This window comes from Ornithorhynchus anatinus, chromosome 20 (assembly GCF_004115215.2).
Source record: "Ornithorhynchus anatinus isolate Pmale09 chromosome 20, mOrnAna1.pri.v4, whole genome shotgun sequence".
NCBI classification, from domain to species: domain Eukaryota; kingdom Metazoa; phylum Chordata; class Mammalia; order Monotremata; family Ornithorhynchidae; genus Ornithorhynchus; species Ornithorhynchus anatinus.
Window position 1 is genome coordinate 9883243 of NC_041747.1, and position 26636 is coordinate 9909878.

A 26636-nucleotide genomic window follows, 5' to 3' on the forward strand; every position below is an offset into this window, starting at 1 on the left:
CGTGGGGGAGTGCTTGGAGTGAGTATACAAGATCGCTGCCCTTATGACCATTCTGCTTCCTGTCCTCTCACCTCTTATTCATTTCTCTCCCTAGGTGTTGAAATTGAACTCAGAATGGATCTACTCAGGGATGTCGTGAGCCATTTGGGTATTCGGTGATGCCATCCGGGTTGTGCCGCCTCCGTCCCACAAAGAGGCTTTGGGGTGCTGGTCCTCCCTTACCCGCCCTTACTCCTGTGATGGAAGGTAAATTACATTCACTGCTTGGATGGAGATTAACATCTGTGTTCTGTCTTATTGGTTTTAAAACAAAAGGCTTTTGACATGTTAATTATAATTGTGGTAACTTAAGTGCTCACTAATTACTAAGCAGTAGGATAGCTACAAGTAGAGGAGAGCAGACAAAAGTCCCGAGGCTCATAGAGGCAAGGGGGAGAGAGAGCAGGTTTTTAATCCCCATTTTACAGACGAGGAAACGGAGGCCCAGAGAGGTTAAATGACCTGTCCAGGGTCAAACAGCAGGTAAGTGGCAGAGCCACTAATTTAGGTTACTACTTTGTCAGAAGCAAAACAGCTGACTGAGCTGAACTTAGCCAACTTGAATTCAGTCCTTCCTGAGTAACCTTGTTGAAAGCACTTTTTTATTTTTAATAACAACAATGGTATTCTGTTAAGTGCTCATTGTGCTAAATGTTGGGGTAGATACAGAGTAATGAGTGAACCCTGTCCCAGAGGGCACTCCATCTAAGAGGTAGAGAGTACACCTATCGAATCCCCATTTCAGAACTGTGGAACCTGAGGCCCAGACAAGTTAAATGACTTGCCCAAGGTCCCGCAGTAGGCAGGGAGTGGAGTCGGGATGAGACCCAAAAGCATCCGCCTCCCAGTACCATACTCTGCTAGGCGTAGTGTGCTAGTCTTTGGTCTTGGTGCCGGGAGCCTGCCAGTGCCTGCCGTGAACCGTCCTCGAGGCTTGTGAGAGAGAGGACCGGGTCCTCACTGTTCAGGGTCACTGCTGGGGGCAACGCGGAAGCTGTTCAATCTTCAAATAATCATTTCTTCCCTCTGTGTTTACCAAATCCCCCCCTCCCCGATCCAGGAACGGCTGGAAAGAGCTCCTTGGAGTGTGAGCTAGCACCCGGCCTTCAGAAAGGGTTTGACTGCCACCCACTTGGAAAACGGTGAAATGAAGACTTGCTCAATCAAGCTTCTGCTGGTTTTGGCCCGTGAAGGAAGGAAGCAGTGCAGGGGTGGAGACAGAGAGAAGGCACCGTGGAGAATCGTGCAAGAAGCCAGGTAAGTCCTCGGAGAGAAGCGGGACTAACGTCGCCCATCTCTCCACTGTCGTCGGCATCCCCATTCCGTTTTACGAGTGACCAACCCACAGCGCTAACCAATCAAGCTGAAGGATTTCAGCGCTTACGCTGGGTGGAGCACTGCACTAAGTGTGTGGGAGAGTACAGTAGATCTCGTAGCCACTCCCTCACCCACAACAAACCAAACACTGATCGGGTTTTCCGTCAGTGAAGAAAGAGGTGAGTTGCCTTTCATTGCCACTATCAAAGAACTGACGAGTCCTGTTGAGGCCAGGACTCAGGTCTATTTAACTCTACTGTACTCTCCCAAGCACTTAGTACAGTGCTCTGCATAAAGTTAATATATGCCATTGAGTGATTGCATTTTTAATATAACTAACTGTGCGACCAAGGGGGTAGGAGGTCTATACTGCTGTCGTTTCTGCTGACAGAAAAATTAACTTACCTTTAAACTAACCATGGCTACCTCCAGAATAGTTCTCTTTCCTGTACGTTCACCCGACACGTCAGAAAGATCTGGCTCTACAAATATAAAAGCTCCATTACCAGGCACACTAGGAAGCAACATTTTTTATTTTAAAAAATCCACATTTATTAAAAATTGCAAATTTCTAGCGAGATAATATAAAGCATCTTAAATTAATCTCTTGAAATTATATACACTATTTGTATAAGTAAATAGTTGAAACTGTACAATTTTTAAACAAATCTCCCTTTAGCGAAACAGGTACGATCGCTATTCTCCATGAGCACTGAGCAGTGTTTCGGAGTTTTTAGGAAGTGAAAGATTCCAGACACAAAAGTGAGTGCCATGAAATAGCTTTACCCTTCTGAGTGCCCCCTCCTCTATACATCATATTAAATCGGTCATAGCTCTGTACAATAATCATGCCCTCATTTCTCTTGTAAAAGACTAAAAGTAGGACCAAATGTACATATATTACACAGATTTGGATAATATACAGTCTACGTTCTAAGTTATCACAACAAGAGACGGGAGGAGGCATACAACATTCTTCGGTAGTTGACTTTTCCAATGCTGCATCGAGGCCTCGCTCCTCCCCTTCCTTCCCTGCCACCACCGACACCTCCTCCAAAACTGAGGACCTTTTTTTAAAAAAATAATCTACCACCAATCAAAAAAAATCACTTGAAAATAGGTGACCCTTCAACTAGAAGATCCACAACATTGCTACATGAAGAGACGCAGAGACCTGACCTAAAAAGTCAATATATTACTGAGCTATGGTTTGTAGGTTGGCGCGGGTGGTTCCAGACCTTTTATTTGCTTCAGTGCTAGACGTGCAGCTGAACATTCACCTAAAACTTTTATCTTTTTTGGACCTCAATCACACTGTCTTCACTCCCCTGCTCTCAGTTGTCAAGTCAGCCCTACCGGCCAAATTTCTCTCGTGATCCCTGATTTACAGAAGTGGGTTTTAGGGTGCTAGCCCTCGTGCCTTCTCACCGCCATCATCCTCATCCCTTTCACCTAAATTTCTCCATCCTGCAGAGTCAAGTGGGGTGATCCCAGCACCCTCGCTCAACACACCCCGCGTCAAAGTGCCGTCACAAAGCCTGACCCGTCGCCCCTGCGAGCCACTGAGAGCGGTCACCCCAATCCGCGGATTCGGCCTGCTCTATTCCTCCATTAACATGCTCCCATTTGTGTTTCTTTTAGAAACTGGCAGCCTTCATCTGGGCTCTTCCTTCCCCGGTCCCGGCCGCCACGCCCAGGTAGGTTTACCAGCCGATCTGTTCCAAGGGGGCAGTAGCCATTTTTCTTTCGAATCACAGCCTTGTTCCAGGCCTGCTCTCTCAAAATCTTTTACATCAAACATTGATGCAGGAGGTAACCACCCCCACCCTGAAAATTCAAAGAAAATTAAAACCTGTTCTGAAAAACACCCCATCTTCACCCCAAAAGAATGCACTCTGAAGTCTCGAGGCAGTGTTAAATAATGGGGACAAGGTAGCATTTCTGGGATTACTCACTTGAAGTGCTAAATTCCAAAAGGAGCAGCAGCAACCACCATTATAAAAAACGATTCCCCTCAGCCCTTTGAAGTTCCTCCCCCAACCCCGCTGACACTTGTAACCCTGTTTTCATTGCCCTTTTTTTCTCCGAGATCCATCCCGCTGCAGGTCACAAGAGTTTAAATCTCAAGATTTACATTTCTTATAGCCATTTTAAATCAGATGACGAGAGGCAGTAATGGACGTTCACTGGCGAATGAATCTTTGGCTTTTCAAGCGTGCTAGGAAGGGTACACTAGTTTTGAACACTCTTTTACACTACCGTCATTCTGTAACAGACGCTGAGCCGCACGGGGGACTTTAAAGCAGACGGGATGGTGGCGTAGGCCTTTCCGCTGTTTCCTTGGAGCTGTGAGACTCTTTGCCTGGCAATCCGTTGAAATCTGCTTCCCACCGCCTCACTGGCCTGGTTATTTGGACACCGACAGCAGCAGGTTCACCTGAAAGGCAAAGTTACACGTTAGCTCTGCTCGAAAAGTTTCACTCGAGCTGAAAGTTCAGCAGAAAACTTTGCACCTCCAAATGTAAGGAGAATAAAAAGTGTCTATGGAGGGAGGGGTTTTTTCTAAAACCAGTAAGTAAAAAACAAATTCCAAATACTTATCGTATCAGGGTCCAGTTTGACTACTGTACTCAGGGGACCATGATACCGGCATGCCTTGAGTGCACTGCGGTAAGAGCTGTAGCCCATCTGATAAATGGTTCTATTTGTTCAGCTCCCGCAACGCAGCATTGAAAGGCGAGGGATATGGGAAGCTTCCGGCATACCTCTGGACCCCAAGTAACTCGGCACCGTTTTTGAGGGCTCCTCCAAAGACAAGGGCCCCGGATCCCCTTTGGACCCCGCCACCTGTTAAGGTATTTGGCTGTCTGGTAAGTGTGGGTGGGACTTTCACAGGCAGCTGGGTACCCTTTTAAGGTAAGACACCGGGAGTTCAGCAGTCAGTTGCTCTAGGGCCAGAAAATGTTTTGAACTCTTCTGAAATGCACTCTCATTTTGGCACTTATCTGTGAAAGAAGCAGCGTGGCCTAGAGGATAGACCACAGGCCTGGGTTCTAATTCCAGCAACACCACCTGTCTGTGATACCTCATCTGTCAGATGGGATTCAGACTGTGAGCCCCATGTGGGACATGGACCATGTCCAACCAGATTAGTTTGGATCTATCCTAGTGCTTAGTACAGTACCTGGAACATAGGAAGTGCTAAACAAATACCATTAAAAAAAAAAAAAAAGGGACGCCTGGGGGTGGAAAGAGAAAACCAAACTAGTCCCATGCCCAATCCAGGGGCCAAAACCCTGTTCCTTACCTGCTCCATAGAAGGGCAAGCTATGATCTGGATGTCTTCACTGCTGAATTCCTCCTTCAACAGAGCATGGAGCTTCTGGAACACTTGCTGGATGTTGTTCTTAGAGAGGAGGAGACCCATTAAATGCAGGGCTGAGATATCACCTTCCATACGAAGCACTTAGGCTGTCAAACCTTAATGAAATTTGCTGTAACTAGTGTGGGAGGCATGTCAGCCACAGGGGACCATCACCAGAGACTGCTAATGGCCACTCACTGTTTCATATGATGTGAGTAGAGCTGGCCAGGTCATATTTATTCCAAAAACTAAACTAACTGAGAACAGCCCCTGTGGTCTCAGATTAGTAGAAAGCTCCACTTTTTTTTTTTAATGGACAAGGGAATACATCTATTTCCTGGGCAGCGCAAGTATATTTCAGAAGTCTGCCAGAACCCATGGGAAATAAGGGGAGCCAGACATAGGACAGACAGGATACCCAGGTCCCAAGTTTGTTTTAAATTTAGCCCCTTCAGGAAGGTCACTCAAACAGCATGGCTCAGGGGAAAGAGCCCAGGCTTGGGAGTCAGAAGTCATGGGTTCGAATCCCAGCTATGCCACTTGTCAGCTGTGTGACCATGGGCAAATGGTTTAATTTCTCTGTGCCTCAGTTACCTCATCTGTAAAATGGGGATTAACTGTGAGTCTCATGTGGGACAACCTGATTACCCTGTATCTTCCCCAGCGCTTAGAACAGTGCTCTGCACATAGTAAGCGCTTAACAAATACCAACATTATTATTATAAAGAAATCCGATGGTTTGTTTTAGCTACTTTCCTTTCTAAGTGGCAAGCATTTAAACAGTAGGCAAGTGTTCAGGGAATGCAGTGAACAGCCATGGGGAATGAGGTAAATGGAAAAACTCAGCGAGGAAGGCCACCTAACAATCCCAGGCCTTGCTTCCCCACATAGAGCTCTTTGGCTTTCTCGCTATCACTTTGAACAATAGGGCCAAACAGGACCTATGATGTAAAAATCACGTCATCAGTTTTTATACAATACCTGCTTTGTCACTTACTCCATCCAGACTCTTGTGATTATTAACCGTAGCCTTGCTACCAATCTACTTCACAAAGGTCTCATTAACAGATATGAATTTAGAGAGGAACTCTTCCAGGGCAACAAGGGGGGTCTGTGGGTTTGTGTCCCTCTACCTGTTATCCTCTCCCAGGGGTCTCCCACAGTGTCCTCCACCCAGTAGGGACTCAAACGCAATCGATTAAAAGGGCCCTCCAATCGAGATTTCCCCTTATACTCACCCTAACGGGCTTAAACAAGATGAATTCGGTGTCTTTATTGGATAAGTATAATGCCATGCTTCGTAACGTCGACGGAAGCTTGGTTTTTATCCTTTTGTAGGCACTCGACACTAGATCGTTCACCTTGGCTGAAAGTAAAGTAACCTCTTTAGGAACGGAAGAGTGGCCTTTTTAATTCAAAGGAGGTGCCCGGGAAGACCTTTCGAGCAGTGACCGAGCTAAGGGTAGCAGCCTCCTTTCCCCGAGAGCAGCGGTGGCCGGAAAGGTAAGCTGGGTGTCTGGGGTAAGGCCGGCCCTCCTCCAGCCAGCAGGCACTAGAAGGTTAAAAGTTTCGCTGCTCTAACTCCCTGGAACCAAGGCCGCGTTCCGCTTATACATGATTCAGGGCTGGCTCAAAGCTGAGCCAATTTTCTTTGGATTCCCCGGTGTGGGCCCGGTCAGGGTTTTTGGCCACATCTGGACACTACTCGGTAGTGGGAATCTTCCCAGCTTGGGCTGTGGGTGGGTGGCAGGGGAGGTGGGCATGACACACTTCACGCCGCTCTCCACACTGGGAGGCAGGCTCAGCCGCAAGGCAGAGGAAACCTGGGCTCCGGGCTTTATTTTTCGGGGTTTTGAAATGTTTTTCTTCTGCTCTTTGATGCCACCCTGACAGTCCCCCGAGTAAGCAAGAGGAGGGAGGCTGAAGGCTAAAATAGCGCTCTTTGGCCTTATGGATATCACTTTAAACCATAGGTCCAAACAGGACAAATTATGTTAAAATCGCAACATCAATTTTCATACAGTACCCAGCATGTTACTTACTTATCCAACCAGCCTCTTTTGTTTACTAGCTATAGCCTTGTTCATCCTCCTGCTCTTACTTGCTTTAACTCTGCTCCCTCTTCTGTCTGGCAACACTACTCCCTCTTTATGGGCTCCCAAGCCTATTGCCCCCGCCGGCTGTTTCAAACTTTTAACTCCCACCTCAAACCCTCTGTCCCCGGCCCCCTCCATCTCTTGCCCCAATGACCTTACCACATGCTTTGTAAACTGAAGCTGTTAATGGTGGCAGCTCCCTAAAATCTCCCCTGCACCTCCCTCCTCTCCTCTCCAACTGTCCTGTCTTTCCCCGTGTTAGGCTCCAACCAAAAGCCCAGTGATCAGATGCTAAAAAGAAACCCGGATTGGTAAAACTTGATTACCTACCTGGTTGGGCCCAAGGCTGCTGGGAGAGATTATACTTGGGGCCTCCTTGGTTGGCCATGGTTTTCAATGCTGTCACCTAGGCAAGGAGACAAGAAAAACAAGAAGTTTCAATTCAACAAGGAGTTGGAGTAGGCTATTTAACACGAAGGTGACAGAGCAATTATCCCAAATTTCTTTATCTTCCAGAAACGGATCTGCCCCTAGGAGAATTCCCTCAGCTGAGAGGAGCAGTTGAGGAGGTGGGACACTCCCACACAGAAATCCAGGGAGAAGGACGGGGGTCCCTCTGGAAATGAAGGTGTCTCTGGCCTAGTTTAAGGAAGAGGTAAGTTGGGAATTGCGGGGAAAGTCCTCTGTCCCACAGCAGACATCCAGTGTCTCAGACCAGGGCCCTATCCACTAAACCATGGAGCTTTGCCTGGCAAATCCACCCGGCAGAGAGAGCCAGTGCTATCAGCATCAGAGGGTTGAGTGACGACGGGCCACATCACCTTACAGAGTGAGAGATGAAGACCGCCTTGTCACCCACTTTACCAAAGGCCACATTTCTCCTGGCACAACTGATAACATCAAAAGGTACAGCGTTTCCCAGTTAATTTCAAAAGACATCAATAGTGGCAAAAGAAACATAAGCCCGAACTTTGGCCCTGGTAGATATAAAAAGCTTTTCAGTTCCCCTTTAAGGAAACTTCCGAAAAAGCAGCCAGGCTCTATGACTTTGGGGGCCTGATGCCGGAGCTGTCGGGAAGAGGTGGGAGTTGATTTATAATCTTTTAATCTTCCCTTTTTGTACCGTGAACTATCTTAATGTTCTCGGTGCTGAAATAAAATTTGTGAGCAAAACAACTCGAGGGGAATAACACCTTCAGTGGCAGAGAAATGCGGCAGGAGCTCTTAGTGTGATTTACAACCGAGCGAGGCCTGCTTTATCAAAATGCATTTGTCCGTCTCTCCCGGCCAAGAATGAACAGTGAAATAACTGTGCGCCCGGAACAGAGGAAGCCTGGCAGTGTACTTATTTACTGAGATGTATTCCTCTGGATGTCTATTTCGAAGTAAGTACTTAGCTGAGGGTGGGAGGGAAGGAGAGCTGGGGGAGGGGGAAGGTAGAAGGGGCCAGAAAAGGAATTTGATAAAAGCCATGTGACGAGGGATGGCTGCATCCTTCTCCTATAGCTTGGGATGAAGAAGGCCCCAGGTCAGTGGGGGGGTGGGGAGGAGACGCCCCGGCCTTAGAAAAGCCCAGCTCCAGCCTTACTTCGGACAAAGGGTTCCCTTAATTGGGACTAAAGCTGAGCCTCCCAAACCTCAAATGCACCTTGAACCAGGCCAGGTCCCTCCCAGACAGACCCGATTCGTTGGGAACTGGTGTGGCCTTGTGGATAGAGCACGGGCCTGGGAGTCAGAGGACTTGGGTTCTAATCCCGGCTCCGCCACCTGTCTGCTGTGTGAGCCCGGATAAGTCACTTCACTTCTCTATGCCTCAGTCCCCTCATCCGCAGAATGGGGATTCAATTCTACCTGCTACTGAGACTGTGAGCCCCATGTGGGACACGGACTGCAACCAATCTGATTAGCTTGTATCTACCCCAGGGCTTAGTACAGTGCTTGGCACACAGTATGCACTTAAATACCACAATTATCTTTTCTAGTGCTGGAACTGGATCGATGCATGCCTGCTTGGATGTCAGGATCCATCTGCCCACTAGTCTAAGAGAACCGGCACCTCCTCCGGCCAACCCCTGGCTGCCAGGGCTGACGCTAACACGAGGGTTGTGGAACACCGGTCGATGAGGCTTGGAGACTGGCGCGGGGACCGACGCAGATGCTCTTTCCAGAAGCCGATTCAAGAGCTTTAGGGGACTTTAGGGGACTTTAGTCAACTTTAGGGGACGCTGCTGCTGACACCTTACCGCTGACTCCTCCCTTCACATTGGAATCTGAAAGGTGACACTCTCAATTTAAGAGCTTAAGTTTTACAGCGGGCTCAGGCTCCCCTGAAAACAGTGAGGGGAGAGGCGGGCACAGAACCAGCCCTCAAGAGGTGGGTGGGGAGAAGAAAAGAGGTAGGAGGCCACAGAGAAACCTGGCTGGGGAGAGGTTTGGCTTTCCCAGTCCCTCCCCGACCCCCCTTCCTCATCGCACCTCTTTAGGGCAGGCAGGGCTGTCCTGAACTCCCAGCTAGGGCTCCCCATGCCACGGGGTGTCGGGATGGGGGGAGCATTTAGGACAGGGGTTGAGTGGAGTCGGATTCAGCTTCCATGTGCTCTGAATTGCTTAGCTTGCATCTATCCCAGCCCTCTGCACACAGTACACAATTAACAAACACCACTATTAGGCCCATGATTAGTGTTATTAATAACTGTGGTATTTGTTAAGCGCCCACTATACGCCAGGCACTGTACTAAGCGGTGCTGTTGAGAAGCAGAGTGGTCTAGCAGTTAGAAGGACTCCACCATTTATCTGCTGTGTGACCTTGGGTGAGTCACTTAACTTCTCTGGGCCTCAGTTCCCCCATCTGTCAAATGGGGATTAAGCCCGTGAGCCTCATGTTGGGCACAGACTGTGACCAACCTAATAGGTTTATATCTCTCCCAGTGCTCAGTACAGTGCCTGGTATATAGGAAGCGCTTAACAAATACCATTAAAAAAACAATACAGACATTCAGAATTTGAAACTCTCAAAAACCTTTTCTACACAGTTATCAGAAACTCCTCAGCCTACAATGTTTTCACAGCAGGCACAAGAGGCTGTGGGGGTTGAAGAAGTTAGAGCCCCATTCTTCCCAGCTGCTGCCCCTGGGGCTTTACAACCTGAGAGGCAGAACAACCCGAAGAGGCAGCCTTTCTCCTACCTTTGTCATGAATTCCTCCAGCTGCTCTATAAACAGTTTGGTCTGCTGCTGAATAAACTGCTCACAAGCTGATTTCAGGTGGCGGTCTACGTCTTTTTTGGAGTCGAGATAATGTTCTCTTATCTCTGGAGTACCCTTAAATGGAAGATAACCATTTACTTCCCATTTTCATGAGTCTAAATCCCTCCCACATGCACATATAAATCAAAGTGATTTTCCCGTGCCCCCCCCCCCAAGGAAAGATGCCTTCTCACCTCCAATAAGAACTCTATCAAGGCATTGTTGCTGTTCAGCCTAAAAAATCTTGGAACAGTCATAGGATTCAGGATTTTAAACGCCGCATCTGTGAAATGAAAATTACGCTGTGAATGTTTAAGATTCAGCCAGGAAATTTACTTTCAACAGATGCATTTTTTTTCAGCAGGCAGCAAATTCTCACTTTACCAATCTGCCCCGGGGCAACTCAACTTAGCCACCTCTACTGAAGGAACTGCTGAGGGATCAGGTGAGCCAAGGGCGAGATTAGGGTCTCCTCAATTACAAATAAATTCAAAACCCAAGATTTTAAGTCAGTCCTCTCATCTACAAATTGGCAAAAATGCACAAGGAAGAGGATCCTAGTCCTCGATATCTTGATTAATGTCACCTTACAGATACAAATACACTGCTACTGGTTGTGGGTTAACTTTATGGAGAATTGCCTTTAAAAAGAAGGTGTCTTTTCAAATTTTAATCTATACTTACCCGGCTTTTGTTTCTAAATGACCCTGGCTGGCACAAAAGTTTTTTTCTCTCTAATTTCGAATGAAAAAAACTTGTACGTCAGCCGGGCGAAACACCATAAGGACATATTCACCCTATAACCTCCAGACTAGAATCGACTCAAAGAATCGAGGTCTCCTTCATGTTCAAATGCAATAGTGAACTGTTAATGAGAGGTTAGAGGCTGAAAACTAAAGCCGGTTTAGGGAAAGTAAGAAAAGCCTGTTTTTAGTTCAGCTTTGCCAGAATCGAAAAGAGCAGTATCTGGAAACGCTTCCAACTGCGGTATGTCAGACAGATCAGTCGCAGTTAGGCGTCTTAGACGTCTCATAACGCACCAGAACGCTCTACTTCAGACAGCACCGACAGCAAAGTACACCGGCTCCTTGGCTCACCCTTCTCCCCTTTCCGAGGTATTTTTAGGGTCCGGGAAAGATCCAAATGGAACTATACTCAGCGGCTACCTCGGGCCCAACATGCTTCAAGCCAAACCTGGCCAAAATTCAGAGAGGGTTTTAGTCTGATTGGCTCTCAGCCTTCGGAAACGATTAAGGGGACAGGATGCGGAAGCCACAGTTGGGCAGCAGGTCCCTGGTTTAGCAAGAGGCAGGAGGAGGTGCACATGGAGATTCTTGGTCTAAAATTCACTTCAAGAGAGGTGAAGCGAAAAAAAAAAAGCCTGTCATTTACCGGGGGGAGAAGAGGAAGATGTGAGAGGAAATGTGATCGTTTGTTAGGGTGAGATTAGCACAGTGAGATCCCCGACGCGCAGAGGCAAGCATGGAAACACATTGCAGATGAACATAACAGAAACCTACAGCCTCTGCTGCCACACCTGGGAAGGCCAAGCCCAACCAGCTGTGCCAGCCAGGGCAGTCAAGTACCTCTAGTTTTCTTAAGGTCCAGGGAAATCTCCTTAATGGTGAATTCTGTGTGGAACGGAGCAATTTGTTCTCGAAGAATCAAGAGGTGCTTAATTAAGAAAAGCTGTCCGTCAATCTGCGTCTAAATCGTGAAAGAAAAAGGCATCACGGTTACAGGCTGGGCAAAAATCCCGAAGCACAGAAATGATCTTGTTGATCACTGAGGATTAACAGCACGAAGCCAAATTTGGAGTGGGACCTTGAAGCAGAATCTTAGGACTACTTTGAGATTGAAAAATAAGTATAAAATCCCCTTATTTTGCCCACAAAGAAATTAGTTCCCTGAGAGAAATGAACGGTCTGAGGAGGGGAGCTCACAAGACGGCAAGAAGAGCAGAGGGTGTGGGTCTGGAAGCAGTATGGCCTAGTGGAGACAGCATGGACCTGGGAGTCAGAAGGACCTGGGCTCTAATCCAAGCTCCACCACTTTTCTACTCTGTGACCACGGGCAAGTCACTTCTCTGGGCCTCAGTTCCCTAATCTGTAAAATGGGGATAAAGATTGTGAGCCCTAGGTGGCACAGGGACTGTGTCCAAACTGATTGGCTTGTATCTACCGCTGTGGTTAAGAACAGTGCCTGGCACATAGTAAACGTTTAGTAAGATTACTATCATCATTACTACGAAGTGGAAAAAAGAACCCACTTGCAAGAGCATTAAGCGAGTTCTAAAATCCCGGCCGATTATGGCTGTTTATTTCGAATAGAAATGAAAGGGTGCTCCCTCCCCTCTTCCCACTCTTAGCCACGGTGGGCGAGGAGAAGGGAGCTGCCCAGGCTGGCAGGAGGAGGAAAGCAGAGCAGAAGGGGCCCCTCCCTCCTCCTCCTCCTCCTGCCGCTCACGCTTCGCCTCTGGTAAGCAATGGAGCTCAGGCCTCACTAAAGCCCAACTGCTCCAACGGGGCCGGGTGAATCTAAGGGGTCACCACGTTCATTACGGCGGCTTCCCTCGTGTGTCTCCCCTGTGCCGTCGCCGCGATGGAACGTGAACCGGGCTCATGGGCGCCGACAGCTTCCTCGTCATCGAGGCGGCTGGGTTTTGCGGGAAAGCAGCTTCCAACTGCTTTCGCCCCCGCCAAAGTGCCTTGAAAGGTTCAGGCCCGGACCGCTTTGTCTGACCTTGTTTTTGGCAATGGAATCCGCCGCTCCCAGTAAGGATTGAATGCAGGCCGACAAAGCTTCCTGTGCTAATCCTTGGAACACTGCCTTCTGCGGGGAGAAAACAAAATTCACTCTCTGGGTATCTGCACACCAAAAACCACGAAGGCGAGGGGCTCTTGATGCATGCCACTGGCCTTGGGTCAGACTCTTGAAATAAAAACGCAGGACCCCATCAGGGCACTGCCAACCCCTAAGTGCCTGAGGCACCCCAAGAAACCAAGCCATTTCAGAGATCACTTGTCTGTTGTGTGACCCTGGGCGAGTCACTTCCCTTCTCTGCACCCCAGTGACCTCATCCATAAAATGGGGATGAAGAATGTGAGCCCCACATGGGACAGGGACTGAATCCAACCCAATCTGCGTGCATCTATCCTAGCGCTCGGAACAGTGCCCGGCCCATAGTAAGCGCAATTCAAGGATGGCCCGGGGCAGGGGTGGAGGGAAGGAAGGTGTCGACATACTTACATCTATGCAGCGGTACAGTTTGGAAAGGCAAACGAGAGCCCTCCGGACAGTAGGGTACCACATCCCATGGAGGTCAGCTGGTGAAATGGTGGTTTGTGGTCTGGGATTGAGGGGCTCTGCTGTGCCTGAAATCCAAGAAGAAGACCCGCCGCGTCAATGCCACGGTCCCTCACCTCATCTCCGCTCAGCCGCCCCTCGGCTCCTTCGTTCCCTACATCTCCCTTGTGGGTGGCCCCGCTGGTTGACTGGAGACTCCAGGGCTGACCCCCAACCTTCCTACCTAAATCTTCTGCTGGGCAGCCATCTGCCTCGGGTTGCAGATTCGGAGCCAGCAGAATCGCCGGCGCCCACGGTGGCCAGTGTCGGAGCGTCACCGGCCTCTCCCCGCTTGCTCAGGGTCCCGGGGTCTGCCCTTTGCGTCAGGGGTTCACAGTTCAGATCTGAGGCAGTCCTGGAGGTCCCGGGGGTCTGAAATATTCCTGCCCCAATATCTGCCACGGGACAAGGTTCTCTCTGGCCCCATTCGACAACCCCAAAGTGATGGAAATTTGGTGCTCTAAGTTAGCTCATTTGTATGTTGCAAAAGAGCCAACTGAAAAAAAAAGTTCCAGCCGGCTAAGGCTTATAAAGAGATTTAGGAGCTCAGAGATACGTAGGCTATAATAGCTGTAGATGTTCAGCAGATATAGTATTTTCCGTTTTCATCATTCTGATGCATGAACCGGGGCGGGGGTGGGGGTGGGGGTGGGGGTGGTGGTAGTGGTGGTGAAAGTTACGGTTATAGAAGTGAATGTCTCAAATGTGTCCACGTAACTAGCCAAATTACGTGTTCCAAACATACCAGATCTAATTACGTTGTTGGATTCTGAATCTTCTAGCCGAACATCTGAAAATGAGGCCTCAGAGGAAAGCTTCTTTTGTTCATCTTTTAAACTCTGGGCAATTTGCTGCATGAAGAAAACAGAAAGAACATTACATTAAATCAGGATTTTTTATTTTTTTTAGGCAGGGCATATGAGGACACAAGTTCTTTCTTCTCTATTAAAAAAAAAGTTCTAATTAATGTACCAAATGTACTCATTAAGAGAACTTCATGTGTCCAACCCAGCTGGTGGTGGGGAGGAAGAAAAAGAAAAAGTCCACTGGTGGTGGTTTTTACTCTTCTCCCAGGGACCTTCATGTTTGTGTAATCTAATGTCAAGGTTGCTATATTCCACCCATCCGCTGTACCTCTGGCCGAGTACCGTGTTCCAATTGGAAGCTCCGAACTCCACAGTCTTAATTTCAAAGTGCCCGGCCGAATGGCGGTTTTTACTCTGAGGGCAAAATTGGTCACGCGTATCCGCCCTAACCAAACATCCTTCATTAAGTGACATTAGCGGGCTTAAAGCTAAAACATTCGACCCGCCGAGGAGACCGAGACCGGTGCGGTCTGGGGTCCCTCAGCCCCCTCCCTGGTTGTCTTGGTTCGGGCAGAGGCTCGCTCCCCGGGAGGCGTCCTTGATCGATCCAACAATTCAATTTATTGAGCGCTTACTCTAAGCGCTCGGGACAACGCAAATCAACGGAGTTGGTAGACATGTTCCTTGTGCTCGAAGAGCTTACTGTCTAGTGGATCCCACTGCCCCCTCCAACAGACCACAGCTCTCCGCATCTTCACAGCCCTTCTGAAATCACATCTCCTTCAAGAGGTCTTCCCTGATTGAATTCTAACCCCTCCTTAGCCCTTCTGAGCCACCCAATCGCATATGTACTCACCACCTCCTTTGCATTTGTGAACAGTGCTCCCGTACGCTAGCTCCTGTACACTTCCCCTGTGCCGTCTTTCCTTTACCGAAAATGTGTTTTAGGATTGGTCACCCCTTCTTTGATGATAAGCTCCTTGACGACGAGGGAGACAGTAATTTTGCTGTACTCCCTTAGCAGTTAGCACAGTGCTCTGCACACACTAAGTGCTCAATTAGTAAGGCACTTGGTATGGCATACTTTTTCCTCACCGTCAGAGGTGTCACCAGAACAGTATTTTTGACCCTCTCTGCCTGCCTGCCTACCAGAGGCACTCCCCGAAACAGTCCACCTTCCACCGTATGGTTAAGCTTTTCCTGTGACTCTGTGTACGGAACCTCCAACTACATGACACGGACTTGCCATCCACACGCTTTCTCACGCCACTACAGTGGCAATAAGGTCCTGGGGAGGAGAGCAGGGCTCTCCCAAACCCAAGGACCAGAGTGTCCCAGCTGGTCCGGATGGAGGCACCCTGCCTGCCAGGACTCGGAGGACTGCCGCCCCAGTGCCAGCCTCTGTCAAAGCAGCAGCTCCAGCTAATGATGGGCCAACTTGATTCAGTACCTCAAGATCTATCTGCCTCGGGGGGAGGTGTGCCATCAGCTTCAAGCCAGACTAAAGGTGTCAAAAACTGACCAAGGGGAGGGAAAAGGTCACTGTCATGGAGGTGCTGCTTGGAGCAACAGTTCACGGTAAACCAATTTCAGAGTCCAGGGGGTTTAGGGAAATAGGATAAGGATTAGGCGAGAACATCACTAAAAAGACCAGAACTGCCAGCAAATTTAACTACACTGACTAATCCATTTTAAAGCTTATGAAAAGCAGCCTGGCTTAGTGGAAAGAGCATAGGCCTGGGAGTCAGAGGACCTGGTTTCTAATCCCTGCTCCACCAATTACCTACTGGGTGGCCACGGGCAAGTCACTTAACTCCTCTGGGACTCAATCTCTTCATCTGTAACATGGGGGAGAAAATAGCTGTTCTCCCTTCTACTCAGACTGTGTGCCCGAGGTGGAGCGGGGACTGTGTCCAACCTGATTATTCTGTATCTACCCTGGCACTTAGAACAGTGCTTGACACACAGTAAGCACTTAACAAATACCACTAATTTTTTTTTTTTTTAAGGCTCTTGGCTTTAAAAATCAAGCATGCAATACTGGCTTAGAGCCACAGGCCCAGACCCTCACAGAGGAGAGAGAGAGAATAGACACAGATATAAAACAGAGACAAAGCTCAGGGGCAGAGAATGAGAGCAACAGAGAACAGATGAGAGATGCAGAGATTTAGAAACGAGTAGAATTAGACACGGAAGTTCAGAGGTTCGAGAAACATCCCCCTCCTGGTCCCCCAGATCTTTCCTTCAGACAGTGACAGAACAGACCCAGTGACGGGAAGAGAGAGGCGAGGCAGAGAGTAGTTCCTTGAGCTGCCAGACCTGGGAGATGAGCCGCCCACCCGCACCTTCCTCTTCCTGCTCCTCTGCTGTGCAGTCGGTCAATCTGCAAGCCACCCGCCAGGCAGCAGCCAATCGCTAACCCGACACGCCTGCCCCGAGCTGCCCTCTCTCCCCATGTCCCTTGGGGACGAAAACACCTGCTAGTGCCTCACGGAGTTCCTGCCCGGACTGAGACGCAGTCAGGGCAACAAGTTCAGGGCTCAGCACTCAGTGAGTGTTCCATAAATACCATCGGTGGATGGATTGACCAAACAGCTCTGTCTACCATGTCTGGTCAATCCGGCTTAGGAAGCGTGCGGCTCATTTCTGGCAATCTCATCTCAGGCCACTCGCCCGTGGGCTGCGAGGCCATCTGGGAGTGACAGCTCAAGGAACCATTTCCACAAAAACCACGATCTGTACAAGTGACCAGACAACGGAACCCAGATCCTGTACCTCCATCATGACCAACTTATCGGGATAGGCCAGGTCCCCCGGGGCGGGCTTGTACCCCAAAATGTCCGTCTGGATATAGATGTGTGTTCGATAGACAAGCCGCTCCTGCACGTCCTCCAACATCTGCTTCACTCCGGCACCAAATGCCCCCAGTTGCTCAGCTGGTGAGAGAATTGTTAGGAACGGATTAAGAGACCTCTTGCTTAAGTAAGAGCTGTAGGGCTACATACATTCTTCAGAGAGCAGGGGTGGGGGACCCAGAGAGCCAGGCTTAACAGGTCTTCAGCCACCCCTGGATCTCCTCAACCAAAGAAGAAATCACACTACCGGACCCCAGTCTTCCCACGAGGACGAACTGGTTAAAAGAAATACAAAATCAGCACGAGAAACAAGTCACGAGACACTTCTGGAGATCAAAATGCAAAGAAATAGGTGCTCAGTACAGTGCTCTGCACACAGTGAGCAATCTCAATAAATACCATTTATGGATTGGTTGACAATACCTCATCCTATGTTTGGGGAGCCTGAGTAAGGAAAACACACTCCTGGAGTCATGTGATCTTTCCAGGTTGCAGCATGTCAAGTGAAAAAATCAAAATCTTCTCTTCTGGGGCACCGGGGAAATCTAGTGCTCAGAGACAGATAAGTACTTCAGCCCCACAGATCATTAAATTTTCCTTTGTTCACCATGTGACAAAAAAGCCTTGACTATGGATCTTCCGCTAATTGGATTCTTTGAGCTTTTAATGACTTGTAGGCATGTTAGGGATTGCTTTATATAGGAACTGAGCAAATATGGTACTGGAAGAGTCCAACCTGAATTAATGTCTTTTTTCTCAAAGGATTTTCCACACCCAAGCTGACAACGGTAACTGGTACCTCAGGTCAGCTGATTATAGGGAGAAACGATGGCCCACTGACCCAAAATGGAAAAGCGACTTGATGTTTTTCTGCTAACTTTGCTGCAGGTTAACAAAGGGCCTAACTTTCATTTCTCCCCTTCCCACCTCCGGGCCTTCACTCACAAACTTGCAGGTGGAGGACATTCAGGGGAGCACCCCAACCCCACATCCTCTCCGGTCTTTGAAGCTTATCACTTCTACAGCAAACCAGTGACAATAACTCGGATGCTACGACTGCACCTTCCAAGCCCACCTTTGGTCATTTTACACGATGACAGTCATCCGTTTTTAAGTGCTCCAAATGTCCGTAAAGCCACCCCAAGATCCATGAGAGCTTGCTTTTTGGAGGTTCTGCTTCGCACACCGATTAATGTAGCTACGGGAATTTTATTTCTCTTGGTCAACTCACCATTGTTCCGTACATGGTCTTCGAGAATCTCGTTTTTAAGAATCCCACAGAGTTCAGACAGAGTCTCTAGGTGAATAACATGGATGATTAATGGCCTGAAGACATCATATAATGACACACACAGTTTCTCCAAAAGTTCACTACAAGAGAGGAGACAGACACAAACACGCTATTAGAAGTAGCATTTTCAGAATTCCATAATAGAATGGAAAATGGACCCCACAAGCAGTCTAATAGAGCCCATTCTCCTGACCCCTGTAAGCTCATTTTGGGCAGAGAACATGTCTACCAATTCTGTTATATTGTACTCTCCCAAGCACTTGGTACAGGGATCCGCACCCAGTAAGCGCTCGATAAATGCAACTGATCGACTAACCCCCTGATATACCATGTGCTCTCAGTTCTTTTAATATTCTTTGAATCATTTCGAAAAGACATTTTGAGTAGGTGGTCTGGGTTGTTAGAAGGTCTGGGGGCCAATGTCCACCAATAAGCAGGGCTTTGGAAGGAAGCAAGGGAAACTGATTCCTTAAAACTCCCCTCTAGTTGCCAAGGGCAGGCAGTAGAGGGAAGGCAGGTGGTGGTTCACCTGCCCGGCTGTGGGGACAGATCAGGGAGGCAGGGAAACATCAAGAAAAAGCTACTACCTCACCCCAATCCCCAGGTCCCTCCGGGACCATCGTAAGAATGGGCACTCAGATATATTGCCCAGCCACGCTCCAAGAGCCAGTGGGCAAGGCTGGAAGAGTCAGTTCTGCCCCAGGGGAAGGGAGAATTTGTTATCAGACTATTTGAAAAGGCTCATCCGCAGAGAGATGTCAACACAGCTCAAAAGTAAATTGATCAATATTTTCCACATTTCTTCCGCCTCCACGTAAATATTTAGCAAGGAACTACACTTATACCCTACACTGGCAATCATACAATATCTATTCCCTCAAAAAATCCACTGTCGTGAAAACTTGCCGGTAGGGCTATACAATAAAAATGCACTGATGGAGAGAAAAGAATATGAGATTGATCAGGCAGCTGAAGATGCTCTGAAGCAATTCAGATATTTATCAGTCTTCACCTACCCTAAAGTTCTTTAATAAGCCATATGCAGGATGTTCTAAAGTAATCGCAGACACAAATGACTTTAATTGCTTTCCAGCAATCTCAATTTTGGAGGACGTCCACAAAGCCACAAACACAAGGGACTCAAACGTGACTCAGGGTGGTTTTTAAGACGGTTAAAAATAAGGGAAGAGGTACATCATCTCGGAATGATGAGAGAACTGGTAGCTTTTCCAGCCTCCCTAAACTGTGTGGGTAAGTTTCTAAACTCTCCGGAGCCAGAGTTGTCTAATTTTTTTCTTTAAAATGTATCCAAGTAAAAAGACTCCATAACTTCCCTCAGAAGCCCTTTTCAAAATATTATCACCCTACTAGTCAGGAAGTTCTCCATTATATCTAAGTTATTGTGTTCACTCAGATTTGGAGATCACTTAACATCCACTCCATTAAAATCCTTCATTTTCTATAATCACCTACACCTTTTTTTAAAAAAAGTATCTGTTAAGCAATTATTATGTGCCAGGCACTGTACTAAGTGCTGGGATATAGACAAAGTAATCAAGTAGACATAGTCCATATCCCACATGAGGCTCACAGTCTTGAGCCCCATTTTACAAACGAGATAACTGAGGCACAGGGAAGTTAAGTGACTTGTCCAAGGTCATAGAGCAGACGAGGTGAAGGCAGGATTAGAACCCAGGCCTTTCTGACTTCCAAGCCCATGTTCTATCGACTAGGCGACACTACTAAGATAAACCTTCTCTGGGTTAAAGAATCCCAGTTCCTTTAACTTTCCTCAGAGGATTTATTTCCAATCCTTTAATCCCTCCGACATTTTTCTTGGTAGCTTTTCCAAATCCTTTTAAAAGTGCAGGGACCAACTGTTTGACCACTGCAAACTATAGTACAAAAAATGCTTCCCCAAATCTGCCCATCATACTTCTCTTAATACACACTGTCCTTTTTCGTAACAGGACGGATTTCACGAAGCTTCTGGTCATCAATGTCTCCCAAGTCTTTCTGCTGAACTTGTACTTAGCAAACCATCCCTCCTCCCCACTGCCCCATCCTGCTTCTGCCTTGTTTTTCATTCCTAATTGCAGCATTTCGCGCTTGTTCCTTTTGCATCTGGCCCGGCTTTTGCAGAAAACCTTCTTATTTGTCCAAATTTCTCTGAATCCTATTTCTGTCTTTCAAAGGGTTAGCAAGGTGACCGTGTCCAACTGGCTCTTCCTAAAGCCATGCCTGCTGCTTCCCAACACCTTAAACTCTTCTAGATGGTCACAAACAGACTGATTGGTACTCTCCATTATTGACGGTACACAGATTGGTCAAATTACTAAAGTTTTCCTTTTTCCCCTTTACAAAGACATAATACCGACAATTAACCTCTTAGTACTGGCATCCTAAGGTACGGAATCAAAAAATATTCACAACAGATCCAACTTTTTAAGCATATTATACTGCTACTAATCTCTATAGCAAAAGGGTTTCAGATCTCCCTAAAACAATTTAACAACAACAGGAAGTAAAAACAAAGTAGAGTTCGCACGGGATATCCACAATAACACTGTTGTGGGTATCAACTTATTAGCCCATTATCACCTACTCCAGTTTTGAAGTTGGTTTTGTGAAAAACTCGTTGTAAAGTTGGTGTTCATCTTGGCAAACGTGAACCATAAAGGCACAGCCACTGCGCACCTGCAATCAACAAAAGGCCAAAATCATAAACAAAATTTTTAGAGCATCTTCACTGGAAATAGCCAAAGAGTAAAAGCCAGAAAAACTCAGCAGAGCTCAACAAAAAAACCCCAAAACAATCTCTTTTTGGCATTGTTAGCCAGCAATTTTTACTCTGATCTACTCTGAAGGGGTGATGGGACTTCTTCCTTTGGGTTTATTTTTTGGAGAAAAAAAATGATTACCACATAGAGTAGTTTTTACAGTTAAATGAGAAGCTGGGAAACATTCCTTGGTTAAAAAGTGTTCTTTTTTTCCCTATATCTTCACTTACGTCCAAACTGACCTCCCTAGATATATCTTTCTGTACCACAGCTCAGAAGTAGGTCTAGAGGTGTACATAAATACAGAAATTTACCAATGCACAATGATCTCTGTTGTTCTGGCTGGTTAGCTCTGCTACAGTACTAGCAATGCTAGGGCCCAGGAGAAGTTCCCTTTGATCAAGGTAACATTGATGGATTTCACTTAGCACCTGTTGGTATCTGGAAGGGAACCAGAACAGAATGTAAACAATTGGGAGAATTCTCCACAATGGAATAGCACGTCAAACCCCTCAAATACGTCCAAAATATCTGGGTTTGAAAAAGTCACATTTCATGCCGGGCAGGTGATCTGACTCTCAAATTGCACTTGATTACTCACTCGGGTATTTTCTCCGATCGCTGCTCGATTTGTTCAATAAGACCCTAGAGTTGAGAGAAAAAGAGTAAAACATAAACATTGAGACTGACCCCTACGTGGGACAGGGACTGTGTCCAACCCAATTTGCTTGTATTCCCCCCAGTGCTTAGTACAGTCCCTGGCATGCAGTAAGTGTTTAAACCGCCCCCATAATTATTGCTATTATTATTACTATTATTATTATATGCCAGAGCCACTTGTGACCATATAAATTCCAATTATAAGAGGACCATTTTACTTTATGAGTGAATCGCCTCTATTCCATTAAATAACTCTGGTGGTATTCCTAATGAATATTATCAAAACATCTGGGAAGAATTCCATGAGAGTCCAATACTTTCCAGTTGTTGGCAGACTTACTCGGACTTTGGGAGCGGCAGCTCGGAATTTTACATAAAAGAGCGTGAAGGCGTTGTCTGAATTCGGCACAGAGGAAGGTTCCTGAAGAGAGAAAAAGAGAAGGAACAGAGGGAGGATCATTAATGACAGAGTGTTTTATATAGTGAAGGTGAGGTGGACTGCGTTGATTAAGGGGACGATTTGCTTTTCAATGGAACTGTGTAGGTGGACTCAGATCTTATATTTTATCTCAATTTTAATGAACAAGGATTTCGATTATCTTTCTTCCTCTCTCATTAGACTCAAGCCTCCCGTAGCCAAGATGGTGTTCTAGTTCACCGTGCTATTTTTATCCCTGCAGTAGAATTTGAATGAAGCTCTTACTGTGTCTAGTGCACTGTACTAAATGCTAGGAAAGAAGACATGGTGGGGGAGGGAATCGGACAAGGTCCCTGACCTTTAAGGGTCTCACAAATCTAAGACTATGCAGTGGGGGTCTTGACGATAGACACCCAATGAAACAAGAACTACTAAAACAACGTAAAAGCAAAGACAAATACACAAAACGAAACAAAAAACCACTAGGATACTGTGGAAATGGCCTAAAGTTAAACCTCCCTTCTTATTCCAGGAGGTACTGATCTCTTCCAGCCAAAACTGACCTCTAGATCACCCAAGGAAGTTCGTTCTCATAACCTGACAATGTTGGACTATCAAAAGGCACACTGGGCTAGTTCCATTGTGCTGCCAGATGAAGTTGTCTAAAACTTATCAGACTCCAACTGGAATTTTAACAGGCTTTAAAGCAAAGCAGGAGAGTTCAAAAACCAAGAAAAAGATTGTGTTCCTACATCATCACAATGGGTTATTTGTAAAAGAGCTGCCAAGATATGGGAGCCCTGCTGATTAGCAATCCACCTTGCTCATATAAAGCCTCATGTTAATACAGAGATTTTGTGGATGATAGAATTCACTTTGTCAGTAAAAAACTGCTTCAGTGCCAAGACCCCAACCATTTTAGTGAATTCACCACACACCCACCTAAACTACCTCTTCTGGCTCTTCTCCCACCTTGTCTTTTTCTTTTTTTATATATATGTCAATCGCCGGTCTAAGCGCTGGGGTAGATACAAGTTTATCAGGATATAATCCCTGTCCCACATAGGGCTCACAGTTTTAGGAAGAAGGAATAGAATTTAATCCCCATTTTACAGCTGAGGAAACTGAAGCACGGAGAAGTAAATTGCCCAAGATCACAGAGCAATGGGCAGAGCCAGGATTAGAACCCAGGCCCTCTGGCTCCCAGGCCCGTGCTCTTTCCATTACGCCACTTGCCCAAAATGAAGGAACTGAGCACTTCCAACTAACTGTATCAGACAAAATGTTTGCCTCTTATCCACCACTGTTAAAAAGTCCCTTAAACTATGAAAAGACATTACAGGATATTAAATTCAGGCTAGGGCTATAGTTAAAACACCATAACCGGCTGCAAAAGTCACTACTCACCCTTTTCATTAACTGACTTGTGAGGTTCTGTAGTGTGTTCACAGTGTATGTCTTCATAAGATGCATAGCTTTAGACAGGCATTGTTTAAACTTCAGTAAATACACGGGATAGTCTTTAAAATTAGGCTGAAAAGAATGGAGAAGCTTTTAGAATGAGGTGAGATAGTGAAGACACAATTAAGCAAAGAAAATTTTCAGTAACATGTAAAAAACAGAGTATCCAATGAACACATTCCGTGTGGCTACTTCTCTTTACGCTCAGTTTATTAGCCATATACTTTATTATCTCCTCTCCCCAGCTATTGAGTTCACCCAAAAACAGGCTCTTAAAAATGCAGTGCTGATTTTAGGCCACAAAAACTAATTTTTCTCTCTTTCCAATAACATAAAATGACAAATATTCACAGAATAAGAAATTTCAAAATAATGCCAAGGAAAATTTTGTTAAAATACATACAAAAAAACTTACATGAGATGAAATATATGTGATACAATCATCTAGTTTAGCCAGCATGGGAATAAATCCTTCACTGTTCACGGACAATGTAGGGGAATTCAGTTTCTTTAAAGAGAAACAGATATGCATCACTGGGCTACGTGAGAATGATAACATAGAAAAAAGTGCTAAATAACATATTGGTAAAATTACTACTGTGCTACTTGCTTTGAATGAGCTATAAAAACATAAACCTGGACTGAAAATATAGCTCACCTAGGACTAGTAATGGGTAAGCGTAACAGAGTGGAGATGACTGATTTCATTCCCTTTTACTGCACGAAAAACTGGGCCACCTAGAAAACTCACTTCTGCTATAGCGTGTGCTTTCGTCTGTATTTTGGCTAGGAGGCAAACAGGGAATTGGGGAACGTCTGTCTTTCTGACGCCGTGTACCCGTTTGGGCTCAGCAGGCCACACTGCTAGAATAAAAGGCTCACGCCCATGGGAGGATGCATAGAAACAGATGAAAACTGCAGCAGCCATGGTTTTCTTACCGGACCCTCCCAGAAGAACTGAAACTGTTACACACACACTGCATTTGGAGTGGAATTACATTATTGTTCACGGGGCGCCAATCTTGCCCTTTTCTGGTAGTTACAGAGGGGATTTACAGTAGTCATCAGCTATGAAATGTCAAGAAGATGGCTTATTAAAGTATCATTCAATTGCGCTTACAGTGAGGGAAATTTACTAAGGTATTTAGTACGTACTGTATTGATACTTTCCAATTCATTAAAATATGAAAGTTTCTGTTGAATATTTTCAGCCAAGTCAACGAGTTCTGACTGTGGAAAAAATTGAGAAAAACGTTACTTCCTACAGACACTCCCGATTCACATTAAGTGTCCATCCATTTAACAAGAACATACAGAATGTCCACATTTGAATCCCTTTGTGCTCTCTGAATTTATTAGAGTTAGCTCAACTTATCCTAGACAGAAAGCTTGGGATCGTAGGCTAAGATATGTAACCAATTACCTCTAGTCTTCCCACAAGAAATCCTACATTTCTCTAACAAAAGGAAAATTCATCTCTAAGATACTTGTTTGACTGGAACTTAGAGAGATACAAGCATTGCCCTTCCGATAAGTGTTCCCAGTATTTCAGTTCACCAAAGTCATCACCCTAAACTCAATTCTTCCTGGCAATCAAGGACACTAAACACATTCCTTTCTCTCTAAAAAGAGTAGAGAATGGCCCGCTGGAAGCATTTCAGCCCACCAGCTCTGTACGAAGGAAAGCTGTCGGCTGACATTTTGCATGATACCTGTCCCGAAGTTAAAGGGGCTTGGCCAATTTCATTTAAAAGATTTCATTTACTCTTTGAATGAGGCCAGTGGGCAACTGAACCTCTGGCCTCTAACTAGGTCCGGATCGATTACCTGCTCTTTCAGGAGCTGCTCACAGGCTTCGTGCAAAGTTCCCGTCTTCATGGACACAAAGAGATACTGTTTCTGCAATGACTCGAGATGCTGCAGAGCGCTGTTCACATCATTCAATATTGCGTCACACTGCTCCTGAAATCCGGACAAGTAATCCCTCATCTGTCTAGAGAAAAGAACCCACAGGGAACGGCCGGAAATGATCTTCTTGCAACCGTCGACAAGTAGCAAAACTTCTATCCTTCCCTGAGACTTTTCCTTAAGGTTCATTTATTTGTAAAATCTCAGGGACTTTGGCATACAGTGTCTGAAACACTCTAGTCTAAAACACTAGGGCAAAGCACCTAGTAGAAAACAGAACTGAGCCTGGGATTTAAATACAACCTACCTAAGAAGTCTAAACCCAAAGACTTTAGCTTTTGGGCCTTCAAAGCACAGGACTTAAATACAATCTACCTAGGAAGTCTAAACCTAATAACTTCAGCTTTTGGGCCTTTAAAGAAACAAAAATTTGATTTTTGAAGCCCTAACAAAATAGCCTCCACACTGCAGAGGACCAATGTGCATTTGCCCAACCAAGCTTAGCCATTTATTATGCACCCACACTTCACTAGGAGCTGTGAGAATTCTTTACAAAACAGGACAAGAGCATAAACTCCTTGAGGGTGGGGATCGTGCCTACTGTCTCTCCCAACTGCTTACAACAGAGCTCGGCACACAGTAGATGGCTCAATATTCACTCTTCATCAAAACAGAATGAAAACAGTTTCTCTTGAAATTCTCCCAACCCCCTGGAAATTCATATTTATTGGGTTCCAATCAGACCAGTGACCATCAGCTGTTCAATACGTAAACCAAAATGTCAGTCTATCTTATTTCTCAGGGTTTATGGTGAAAATAGAATTGGCAAACATATGGGATTCAACTGATGAAAAACCCAACAATCATTAATGAAAAAAATTCTATATAGTTTGTTATTTTCAAGTCAAGATTAACTCTTACCTTACGGAAAGGTCTCATAGGCTACAATTTAGAACGAGTGAGAAGACGGTCACGTACCTGTACTTAACTCCTTCAGCTTGATCCATCTGCGTCTGCAGCTGGGCAAACCAAGAGAAGAACTGAAACAAAA

General features: G+C 46.2%; 1 protein-coding gene across 2 annotated transcripts in view; it reads right to left on the bottom strand.

Moving 5' to 3' along the window:
• Positions 1–1871: 1871 nt before the first annotated feature.
• The window catches only part of COG3 (component of oligomeric golgi complex 3), a 40439-nt gene continuing 15674 nt past the window's right edge, over positions 1872–26636 (bottom strand). For both annotated transcript variants that reach the window (XM_029048139.1, XM_029048138.2), the window contains 21 exons: positions 26564–26625; positions 25505–25670; positions 24833–24907; positions 24093–24185; positions 23624–23749; positions 22139–22219; positions 21740–21783; positions 21453–21579; positions 20964–21055; positions 18299–18438; positions 16988–17148; positions 14152–14257; positions 13311–13435; positions 12804–12893; positions 11648–11768; positions 10256–10344; positions 10002–10136; positions 7147–7222; positions 5959–6086; positions 4664–4762; positions 1872–3793 (listed from right to left, as the gene is read on the bottom strand). In XM_029048139.1, the coding sequence (XP_028903972.1) occupies positions 3764–3793; positions 4664–4762; positions 5959–6086; positions 7147–7222; positions 10002–10136; positions 10256–10344; positions 11648–11768; positions 12804–12893; positions 13311–13435; positions 14152–14257; positions 16988–17148; positions 18299–18438; positions 20964–21055; positions 21453–21579; positions 21740–21783; positions 22139–22219; positions 23624–23749; positions 24093–24185; positions 24833–24907; positions 25505–25670; positions 26564–26625 (2166 nt within the window). In that variant the 3' untranslated portion in view covers positions 1872–3763. The remainder of the gene's footprint in view (positions 3794–4663; positions 4763–5958; positions 6087–7146; positions 7223–10001; positions 10137–10255; positions 10345–11647; positions 11769–12803; positions 12894–13310; positions 13436–14151; positions 14258–16987; positions 17149–18298; positions 18439–20963; positions 21056–21452; positions 21580–21739; positions 21784–22138; positions 22220–23623; positions 23750–24092; positions 24186–24832; positions 24908–25504; positions 25671–26563; positions 26626–26636) is intronic.